The sequence below is a fragment of the Heteronotia binoei genome, chromosome 1, assembly GCF_032191835.1.
Source record: "Heteronotia binoei isolate CCM8104 ecotype False Entrance Well chromosome 1, APGP_CSIRO_Hbin_v1, whole genome shotgun sequence".
NCBI lineage: Eukaryota > Metazoa > Chordata > Lepidosauria > Squamata > Gekkonidae > Heteronotia > Heteronotia binoei.
In genome coordinates, this window is record NC_083223.1 from 249,824,281 (window position 1) to 249,835,972 (window position 11,692).

General features: G+C 41.8%; 1 protein-coding gene across 4 annotated transcripts in view; it reads right to left on the bottom strand.

Moving 5' to 3' along the window:
* LOC132580956 (acylphosphatase-2-like) overlaps positions 1 to 11,692 on the bottom strand; it is a 34,370-nt gene that overhangs the window by 6,634 nt on the left and 16,044 nt on the right. The window contains exons 2-4 of one of the 4 annotated variants that reach the window (XM_060251951.1): positions 6,331 to 6,524; positions 2,933 to 2,949; positions 1,811 to 1,920 (exon numbers count right to left, since the gene is read on the bottom strand). In XM_060251951.1, the coding sequence (XP_060107934.1) occupies positions 1,811 to 1,920; positions 2,933 to 2,949; positions 6,331 to 6,385 (182 nt within the window). In that variant the 5' untranslated portion in view covers positions 6,386 to 6,524. Of the gene's footprint in view, positions 1 to 1,810; positions 1,921 to 2,932; positions 2,950 to 6,308; positions 6,549 to 11,692 lie in introns of those variants that run through there. The other 3 variants (XM_060251942.1, XM_060251960.1, XM_060251967.1) reach the window with 3 other exon arrangements.

Consider the following 11,692-nt stretch of genomic DNA (forward strand, 5'->3'; position numbering starts at 1 on the left):
GGAACCGCCAGAACCCGAAGGTGCCGAAGAACCAGTCCGGCCGCCACCGTCCGCACCAGGGTCCCCCGCAGCATCAGATGCGGTGGCGGCGCCTCCCCCACAGGACCTCCCCAGACGGTCCACCAGAGAGCGCCGACCTCCCGCATATCTGCAAGACTATGTTCATTAACCAGGGGGGGAGGGGTGTAGTGTATCAGTAAATAATATGCGACCTGGCGCAGGGGCAACTGGGCCGTCCCAGAAGCCCCAGCGCAGGGCGCGAATCTCCCCGCCCATCAACAGCTGTGGCGGGAAGTTCAACGGGTCAGGATTGGCCTGACCAACCCTGTAGGCTGTACCGGGGATTGTATATAAGTGGGACCCGGCCCGCGTGTTCCCTCTCTTGCAACGTGCTCCTAATAAACAATGTTGCCCTACTCTCGTCTCCGCTTCGAGTACGTTACAGTGGTTTTTTTCATTTCCATGTGTATCATCTTACACCAACATTTGCCACACTGAATATATCAAAGAAAAGTCATTTGCTGGGAATGTTGTCCTGCTGGTAAAATCTCCTTGTGCCCTAACAAACCTGAGTGGCCCGACCATTTGGGTGATTAATTTTCAATAAAAAGATAAAGAGACAGTCTGGTCTGGGGAGGAGAACATGTTAACGTCTATATTTTGTATTGCACCATGTACAGTACTGCTCCTCAACAACAGTTAAATAATAACAGGATTAGACTCAAGAGCAGGGCCGGTGTGTGGGAGTAGGCAAAGTAGGTAGTCACCTAGGGTGCCACCTGGCCTAGGGAGCACCACTCTCTGATGCATGACTCTGGCTCCTGACCTCTGTCACCTTATCCTCTCCCATCACCAAGCTGCCCTCAACAAAGCCAAGCCACCCCCCTCTCCCCAATGTGTGACTTGGCCTCCCACCTCATTCTGTTCTGCTACCCTCCTTCCTAACATTGCTGGCAAGCATTTATTCTCACAATTGTTTTATAACATCACTTAAAAAAAATTAAAAATCAGTAAATTAAAAATGTGAAAAGTTTCAAGTTTGGCGCTCTTCAATTTTTCTATATTTTTAATAATTGGGGGAGGCGCTAGTGGGTGATTCGCTTAGGATGCCAGAAAGCCTAGCACCGGCCCTGCCCAAGAGCAGGGCCCAAGCATGATTTGTCTTGGCTTGGTACAAATTTTTAATAAAACTTTGTTGGTCTTAAAGGTGATACTTGACTCCTACTTTGTTCTACTGCTTCAGACCAACACAACTGCTCAGCTGGAGCTATTAACATGGAAACCTGTATATCCATGGTCCCCCTCAAAAAATACCATCTCACAAGTACTGGGGGAAAAACTTTTTTCCCCAAAAGATCATATTGTTAAAATATTTTTATAGCCCAGACCTAACCCTCTAAGCACCAGTGTCCCCCATTCTGCCCTGATGCTTAGGCCTTGCTCTAGAGTGCTTTGAAACCAGAAGGGTACCTTATTCACTCACTGCCAGAGGCACACGGATAATTTGTCAGCCAGCAAGTATAGAAAAGAACAATTCCAATAGCAGTTCTGTTGGACTTCTATCAGATGTTATGGAAGACTTCAATTCCAAGACCTGCCACTAACTTCTGACACCTCTTACTACTCATATTTTGAAAAGTTTTGTGACTCTGCACATAAGTGCATGGAATCATGCCTCCTTCCTCAATCTCTTCTAGAGGTATATAACACAAGTAATTCCGCATTATCCCTTATCTACCACCTTCCAACTTTTTCTCCCAATATGCAACCCCATCCCTGCCACCTGAAGGGGCCCAAATCACAAACTTACATGATCTCCACTTTCTCCTTTGGACCCTGCACTTGTCCAGTCACAGTTCCATGAGCCGTGTTCTTCACCCAGCCGACCACCCCCAATTTCCTTCCCTGCTCTTCAGTGTACTAGTGAAAAAAGCCACAAAGACATAAGTCAAAGAAACTCGAATGGGACTTGAAGGCTAATTCACAAATGCACATCTCTTCACTTGATGACTCATCACTGAGCATTAGAACTGCCATTGAGAAATCATGTTCATATTCTACCTGTGGTTAGGTGCTTTGGAAGGTCTACATGTAGTATATGATTTGTTATTTTCCTTCAGACATGTCTGTGTTTTGCTTTTTAAGGGGTATTGGTGGAAAAGAAGGAATCACAGTGATTTTCTGGATTTGTGACAGGGCCTTTGCTATAATCTCCCAAGGACTGGACCTAGTGACACAGTACACATGGTGAAAATAGTCCTGCTATCGACCTAGTGGATATTAAATTCTAGTTTTTCAAGGCTCATGATAAAACCAAGGAGTCCTAAACAATAAGTAGATCTCTTTTACTTTTCCAATAAGAAGACTTAAAGAATCTGACAAAATGGGCTCTGGCCCACCAATGCTTATGCTACAATAAATTAATTAGTCTTTATGGTGTCACAAGATTCTACTTTTTTTTCTTTACACGGCTTTCTAATGCCCTGATTGGCTCCCAGCCTTCTAATTGGCAGGCAACCAATATAAACTCATCCAGTCAGAAAGAAAATAGGGTCCCTGGTATTATTCTACCTGTGGTTTGTTATTGATAAAAGTGGGACTTCCTTGTTATTTTCAGAAGTTCATGATTCACTTTTTTTCTGCATACTATCCACTTTGCTGCTGCTATGGGTATCTTACTTGGATATCCATCATCTCAGGGGCAAGTGCGTTGAGCCTGCATTCAGGTGGGTTACAGGCTCAAGTGGCTGGCTTGAAAAGTGTAATTGAAAAAAATGAATGCTTTTTCATTGAGAGTACATTACTTTTACAGTAATGTAGTGTTCAAGTAAAAACTTGCGTGCCTTTGGCCCCTGATCCCTGATTTAGAAAACATCACAATAGACTATGCTGTGGATTGCCTCTCCACATCCCGCTGTGGGTTATGTCTTACCTTTCTAAAGAAGACACCTAGGAGAGGAAAGAGAGACAAGTTTGTCAGTGATCACATTCATACATTAGTAACAAACATTAGTGACCAAAGTGCTATGGCCAATGGCTTAATGGTATCATAAAACAGCTTTCTGAGCCTTCTGAGCCACAGAACATAAATTTGCCAAAGGGGAACTCCCTAACACTTGTCCAAAGAGGACAATCAGCTTCTGGGTTTAAGCTGACAACACCAATCTTATGAAATCCCTGATATGCTAGGTTACATATTTCCCTGTTATGAAGGCAACTGGCACGCAGCTCTAGAGCTGGGATATTAGTCAATGGGCCTGTTAAATATTAGCAACTGCCTGCCTGTCATATGACTATGGTCAAATAAAGTCAAGAATGTAAATGGAATCCTAGGAATTCAAGGGTTCTACCTGCCCTCTGAAGAGCTAGGGCTAAAATTCACATTCTTCTACACAATGGGCTAAGAGCTGGTGTTACTTGCAGGTCTTCCTAGCCACTTGCTGAGTTCTTATGTCATATAATGTTCATCAGCATTCTAACCACTCAGACCTTTTTATTACATCACCCAATAACAATGGCAAAAGTGAAAGACCATGCTCCCCAATCTTTCCCAGTCACAGCCTGTTACTTTCAAAATAGTCCTTCTCCCTTCCCAATCAAGCCACGTGGCTTCAAATTCTGTTGTGATTTGGATTTCAGAATAGGAACTGCTACCACACACACACTTTGATACCACTGTCTCATAACTCTAAGGTTAATAGCTGGCCAGAACACTACTATCCTGATTGTTCAGGAGAAAAGGTGCTTTCATGTGATCTGACATGGAGCTGGGTGATGCTTATGGGAGCAAGAGGACTCTGCAGTCTTAAGATAGTTTCTCCATAATATTTCAGGATTTTTATTACCGATATAATTGTTTTAAATGAATTAATTTTATTAAACTGGTACTTGATCAGTCAGGTCATCAAATCTTATTTAACTGGTCAAAACTCAGTTCTACATAACAAGGATCCTCAACCCTAAACCCTAAGGCACTTTGGAGTTTGCTGTGTTCTGAGTGTGACTGCAAAATGGCTGCCACGATGCAGGGCCAATCAGAAAATGTTTGAAGGTTCTACAACGTATTGGGGGGGAGGGGTTCAAGCAAAGCATAATCCTAAACAGAAGCAGCTGTTTCTGAATGCAGATACTCCAAGGATGCAAATGTGACACTTCTGGGGTGCTTCTGAAGCACCCCATTCATAAAGTAGAAGAAAGATGGAACTGGCTCTTTGCTTTGGGGTAAAGATGCTGTTTGGTGTAAGTTTCCAAAAAAGGGGAAGGCTTTGTCATTCAAATTGCTACTGGTTTTCCAAGGCCAGAAACTTAAGAACGTCTGTATTCGAGGCCAAGCCAAGGGGTCACAACTGTGCTCCTGCTGCACCTACCTGGGACAACATTAGCTTTTTGGATAATCAGTCTGTGGGTGAGTAACCACTGTTTTTTTCTGTTCCATTCAAGACACTCTGGATTTTATCTTCAATAATCAAAATGTAAGGGGATGCCAGAAAATAGATCAGCAGGCGCCATGTTGTGGATTACTGCTATACAGCTTTGAGGTTTTAAATTCCTTATACTTTCAGCTAGCCAGGAGACATTTGCTTTTAACTGTGGTAGGACAGTCTAGCAGCCATGAGGCCTGTTCAGAATATAAATTTGAATGTAATTTATAGGAGTTCAGATGTTTCAACCTTTGGTGCTAGGTGATCAGTACAATATGGCAACTTTGTTTCATCAACCCAACCTAACCCCACTATGCATCCTCTTGTTGTTGCTTGTTGTACCCACCACTCAAGTCAACCAACTGAGGTTTTTCCATCCACTTATGGGATTTTTAGGGTTCCCTGTGGCACAGAGAGGTAAACTGCAGTACTGCAGTCCAAGCTCTGCTCACGACCTGAGTTCAATCCCAGTGGAAGCTGGGTTCAGGTAGCCAGCTCATGGTTGACTCAGCCCTCCATCCGTCTGAGGTCGGTAAAATGAGTACCCAGCATGCTGGGGATAAAGTGTAAATGATTAGCGAAGGCAATGGCAAACCACCCCATGAAAAGTCTGCCATGAAAACATTGTGAAAGCAACGTCACACCAGAGTCAGAAACGTCTGGTGCTTGCACGGGGGATTTCCTTTACCTTACCTTTACCTAGGGCCTTTTTGGAACAGGAACGCAGTTCCAGCTGGCTTGGAACCAGGGGGTGTGGCCTAATATGCAAACGAGTGCCTGCTGGGCTTTTTCTACAAAAAAGCCCTGTGTGGAACAATGGTGACATCAGAGGGTGTGGCATAAAATGCAAATTAGTTCATGCTGGGCTTTTTCTACGAAAAAAGCCCTGCCTTTATCTATGTTATTTTAACAGGGTACTTAGTATGTAAGTATCAGCATGACATTTTGCTCCTGATCTGTGGCCTTACTGTCCCCTTGGCTTCCTGATTCATCAACCTCTAAAGCTTCTTTTTCTGCCCACTCCCTCTCAGTCAGCAGCAGATAGCACCTTCTGTTGTGGGGCTGGATCCTATCTGAAGTTCTTCTATCCAAACTAATATTTTACTTCCTTTGTGATGGCTGCATGCTTTAGTAACACTCTACTGCAAACAACCTCAATGGAAGCAGTTGGAATTATGATGAACATTCCATGACATTACAGCAATTCAACCAATGGGGTAGGAAGCCTTTAGATAACTTCCAGTTTTGAGTCTATTATATGTGAGACTATGAATGTTAGCTGAAGGCAGGTAAGACACAAAAGGATATGGAAGCATCACATGAGCCTCAGATTTCTTTATTTGCTGTGGAAACAGCCCTTTAAGGACCTTTCTATGATTATTTAAGCTGTGCTCCTTCCCAAATGTCACAGGTCATGTAACAAAATGGATTTGTAAAAGCTTGTTTAAAAAAAAATGAGGTTGAATCAAAGATGCTCAGCTTCCCACCCTGAAATGGCCCAGATTTCAGCACTAAGGAGAAACAAGCCCCCCTATAGGCTCTAGCATATGTGGACTCAACATCAAATTACCTTAATGTTCTCAATTAGCCTCCTACACACACACACACACACACACACACACACATATGGGGAGAGATAGAGACCCATGTGTATTCGCTTCTATTAATTTCCTTTGCTGTCCTTGCACACAGTCTTTCTGGCTGTGTGGTAGCTCCAGCTAGCATTGCTGCAGTATAACCAAAGCAAGATTCTGCAGTCTGAAAAGAGAGCTGCTGGCATCTTATTTCAAGGACTATTTGCAGCATAAGCCCTAAGGGAACTAAAAAGCCATCTCCATATATTTAAAAAATTCCATAGATAGCAGCAAAACAACAGTATGATAAGAGGGAAAAAAATGAATGAACTCACCCTGAACATCTCCATAAACCTCATAGTCAACAGCCCAGAGTCTAGGAGAAGCCATGATCCAGTGCAGGCCACGGGTAACTGGCAGGAGCTCCTACAGAGATGTGGGTGTGGGTGTGTGCTATCTGATCTGCACACTGCAGTCAGTTTGGCCAGCCTGTTACTAAATTCAGCTGTAGGGACGCAAGCAGCATGGCCTACCTGGAAAGAAATGCAAAAAAAAAAAAGTTTCAGAGCCTTTTGTCATTTGGCCAGCTATGCATGCAGTCCTCAAGTCTGCTCCCACAGTAAGGTGGGAAGAGAGGGAGACAGATGACTCAGAATTTAAGCATAAACCAGATCCTGATATAATTGAAAGGAACCTGAGCTCATGTTACATGTTTCCCTGCTGCTTTACCTAAAAGTAACATCCCTATTTACTTGTGCCTGTAAGACTGGAAAATGTCCATGTGCCTAAAATTTTATGCCAATGAATTTGACTTCCTCCCCCCTCCCCCCATCTTTGCTTTGCAAAGCTTGCCTCTGTGTAAACTGTTAGCTACAGGCAAATGAGAATCTAGGAGGCGGGGGGTGGATTATGATTACAGCCTACCTTTAAGTCGTTATACGTGGTACATTCAGCAAAAACATTATGTGCACAAGCAAGTTGTCAAAGAGCTCTGCCAATCTCAGCCCCCGTGGAAACGTGTGGGCCTTACTCTGGTGGCTGCCAAATTAAAATGCCAAACAGAATAGAGACTCAGAATCTCTTTCTATAGGTTTCAGAATAAGTAGTATCTATCCCTTTCCCTGTTGGGTAGTAATGACAGGAAATAAAGGACACTTTAAAAACAAGTTCTGATAATCAGGTTTCTGAGGCCATGTTTCCACCCTTCTTTTTATTCTCACTGCTCTGACAGAGAGAAGTACAAAGAACAGTTTTATGATAGTGCTTTGCTTCTTTAAAAAATGAATGATAAAACATGGCAAAATCGCAGGCACAACATGGCTTCTGAAAATCTGGTAATCTGCTGTATACAAACAGATTCTTTCCAAACTCACAAGCCACAAGATATGGGTATTAAGAAGCCAGATATGTGTTTGTGTTTATTCCATTGTCCATCCCTTTTTGGTGTTCTAGACCTTTTTTGATGGAAATATACGTTTAAATTCAGAGGCTTGGAGTTTGCATAAAGGAGTCAGAGACGATTGCTTATCAAAAGAAATAAAGTTTACTAGAAAACATTAGGATAGGGTACTTGGGATAAAAAAAATATATAACTCAGTTTACCAGCTAGTCTAACTATGTCTGTCCTCTCCATGGCTACATTAATACAACCCTTTGTCTAACTTCTTGTTCCCAGAAAGCAGTTGCAAACAGGAAATAACACAATTCAGCTTGCATATAAGATCAAAGCATTTCACACCTAACATCCTTTCTGACCAATGTTGTGTTTGTATGCTTCTGGGGCTTAGAAGACTGGGATCACAATTGGGTATAGGTTACAATACATCACTTCCTCTATCAGGTAAACAGTTAACTCTATAATGCCTGAAATGTGCATAGCTTGTATTCCAACAAACCCCTTCTCAAATTATGTAACATTTTAGTAATTAGCAATTTCAACCAAGTTCATACTTTCACATGGTCATTCAAACTTCAGTCTGCCAAGCAGCTTCGTCATGATGTCAGCAATCATTTCTTCAGAAGGGCAATATTGTAATTCAATCAGTCCTTCTTTAATCATCTTTTGCACAAGTAAACACTTTATGGCAATAGGTTTGTTGTCTAATTTTATGTTCTCAGCTTTGATTATGCTTATGCATGCTTGGTTATCTTCATACATGAGTACTGGTTTAGGTTCCTCTATTCCAAATTCCTTAAGAAGAAAAATAATCCATTCCAGTTAATTGCATGTCTTTTGAGCAGACACACATTCAGCTTCAACAGTAGATTGAGCTACAATCTTTTGTTTCTTAGTGTTCCAGTCAATCACGATATCTCCATAGAAGAATATATTTCCAGTTGTTGATTTTCCATCTTCTTAATTTCTCCCAAAGTTGGCGTCCATGTAGACTACTAGTCTTGGGTTGTCACATGTTGAAATTAGTAATTTGTAATCAGCAGTTTTAGAAAGGTATCTTGCCAGTCTCTTTATGGCGTTCCAATCATGATAATATGGTGAACTTGTCTTTCTACTCAAGATTCCAACAGCAGTAGAAATATCTGGTCTCGAGATTCTGCTTAAGTACAGTAGTTTTCCAGTTGCTTCTCTATACTCACGATTGTTATCAAGCAATTTTCCTTCTTTCAAAGTTAAGTATGCTGGATCAAGTGGTGTACTAATGTTTCCATGTTTCTTTATACCCATGGATTCAACAAAGTCCATAATTTTGTGTTTTTGGTTCAGCAGAAAACTTCCGTCTTCAGCTCTTTCAATTTGTATTCCAAGGTAATGTTTTATGTCTCCCAGTTGTTTGACTTCCACATCTTTATTCAGCTCATCAGCAATTTCTTTGATGTCTTCCTTGTAGCAATATAAAATCAGACGTAAGTCAATATGTACTGGTATTGTCCATTCTTGAGTCTTGTAAACAAACAGGGTTCTGATTTCCCTTGTTGAAAACCTTGCTTCTTTAGTAGTTCTGTCAGCTTATCCGACCAACCTCTTGCGGCTTGTTTTAATCCATAAATTCCCTTTTGAAGTTTACACACAAGTTTTTCTTTCCCAACTTCTTAAAATCCTTCAGGTTGTTCCATGTAGATTTCCTCTGTTATGTCTCCATTGAGGAAAGCTGTTTTAATGTCCACGTGTTCGACTTGCATACCTTTGGAGGCTGCAGTTGTTAGAAGTATTCTGAACACAACATGACTTATGACAGGTGCAAAAGTCTCTGTATAGTCAATTCCTTGTTCTTGCTTGTATCCTTTTGCTATTAAACGTGCTTTGTATCGATCCACACTTCCATCAGGATTGTATTTTACTTTGACCGTTTTCACACACAGCTTACCACGCAGTCACGTTCCTGTTCTCTCCCATTATCTGCGCCGGAGTTACAGGAAGTGCTGCGGCTTTTGCGTAGCAAACATAAACTGGGTTTTAGCGGTTTATGTTTGCTACGCAAAAGCTGCGGCACTTCCTGTAACTTTGGCGCAGATAATGGGAAATCTGATGGACGCCGTGGAGAGAACAGAAACGTGACCCCGTGGTAAGCTGTGTGCGAAAACGGTCTTTGAGTATCCGTTTACAACCAATAGTTGTTCTTTCAGGAGGTAAGTTTGCAAGTGTCCAAGCTTGCTTGTCATGTAAAGATTTCATTTCATCATTCATTGCCTCCATCCATTTCTTTCTTTCTGGATTGGGTAGTTGACCTATTTCTTTCCAAGTTGAGGGTTTTTTGACAAGTTGTACTGTTGCACAAATTCCAAGTCTTGACGGTGGTATGCCTTTGTTGCTCCTTGCTGACCTTCTCACAGAAACTGTGGTTGTCTCTGCTTCTCTTGGACTTCCTGCTTCCCCTTCTGATTCATTGCTTTCTTGTGAAGGTGGACCTGCCTGCTCACAGGTGGTCTCCGCAGGTTGCCAAATAGCAAATTCACTGATGGTAAGATCCTCTATAGGATTCTGTACTGTGGATTCAGCTTGCATAGGAGCTTGCAAAACACTGTTGCCATCTATATATACCACACTGCATTTTTTGACAGTACGTGCATTAGGGTCTAGGATTCTGTATCCTCTTACACCATTAGCATAGCCCACAAGTAAACCAAGTTCTGTTCTGGGGTCTAGTTTTCCCCTTTTCTCCTTAGGTACAAATGCTACCAAAAGGTCTTAAATGTTTCAAACCGGGTCGTTTCCCATATCAAATCTCAAACAGCGACTTGTTAGTCACTTTGGGCAGAATTCTGTTATGCAAATAACTCACAGTATCTACGGCTTCGCCGCACATATAATCTGGCAGTCCAGATTGCGTTAGCATTGATCTGGCCATTTCCATAATTGTTCGGTTCAGTCTCTCAGCTGCACCATTCTGCTGTGGTGAATAGAATGTAGTAGTTTTATGTTGAATGCCTTGTTGTTCCATAAACCTTTGGAACTCACTGCTACTGTATTTAATTCCATTGTCTGTGAACAATACTTCTGGAACTTTGCCAAATCAGGTAAACAGTTAACTCTATAATGCCTGAAATGTGCACAGCTTGTATTCCAACATTTTTAGATATGCTGTACTTAACAGAGTCAGCCTAAGACATTTTACCAGGCACCCCAAGGCAGCTGGTTCTGCATATCTACTAGGTGCATGCTCCCAGGTTCTCTGCCACTGTTGTAGGGTACAAATCCTCTACAACTTCTAGTTTGCTGTATAACAGTGAGATGCTTGATGTAAACTGTATATTCAGATTATGGTAAAATCTGTTGTTTTTTTTTAATGTGGGTGTGTCATGCCATCAAGTTGCTTCCAATATATGGTAATCCTATAAATTAATGATCTCCAAAACATCCTATCATTAGCAGCCTTGAAAAATCAGGGCTGTGGCTTCCTTGATTAAGTCAATCCATTTCATTTTGGGTCTTCCTCTTTTCCTGCTGCCCTCAACTTTTCTTAGCATTATTGTCTTTTCCCATGATTCTTGCATTCTCATAATGTGAGCCTCAGTTTAGTCATTTTCATTTCTAGGGAGAGTTCAGGCTTGCTTTGATCTAGAACCCAGTTAATTGTCTTTTTGGAGGTCCATGATATCTGTAAAACCCTTCTCTATCACTACGTTTCAAAGCAATCAGCTTTCTTCATTATCCAGCTTTCATACCCATGTATAGTAATGGGGAATACTATGGCATAACTAAAAGCCCAAAATGCTCTGGCTAGGGCAAGCATCCTTTAGGAGATCCCAATCTGTTTAAGAATCCCCACTGCTCCACTTGTTTCCTCAGCAGTTGAGGCAAATACCCATTTTCTCCCTCCCTGACAGAAACAATCATTTTAACGCATGCCAGTTTGATCCCAAACTCCTTGCCTTACAAGGCAGGATTGCATTATCTGTGGGGAAAGTATGCCCCAAGTAAACCTAAGGAGCAAAGCATAAAGGTTCAGAGAAGGTAGAAAAAGTCTGTAAACTGTGTGTGTGTGTGTAGGGTACTTCTGAAATGTGGATTCAGATATATGGTTAAAAATGTGAAAGGGATCCACAGAGTGTTAAATTGTAGGGGAGAGGAGGGGGGCAGGCAGCCGTCACAATTAGAGCCAAAAAAATGGGGCAAGTGTGAGATGATTAGATGATTAGGTAGGTAGATAGATAGATAGATAGATAGATAGATAGATAGATAGATAGATAGATAGATAGATAGATAGATAGATAGATAGATAGATAGATAGATAGATAGAT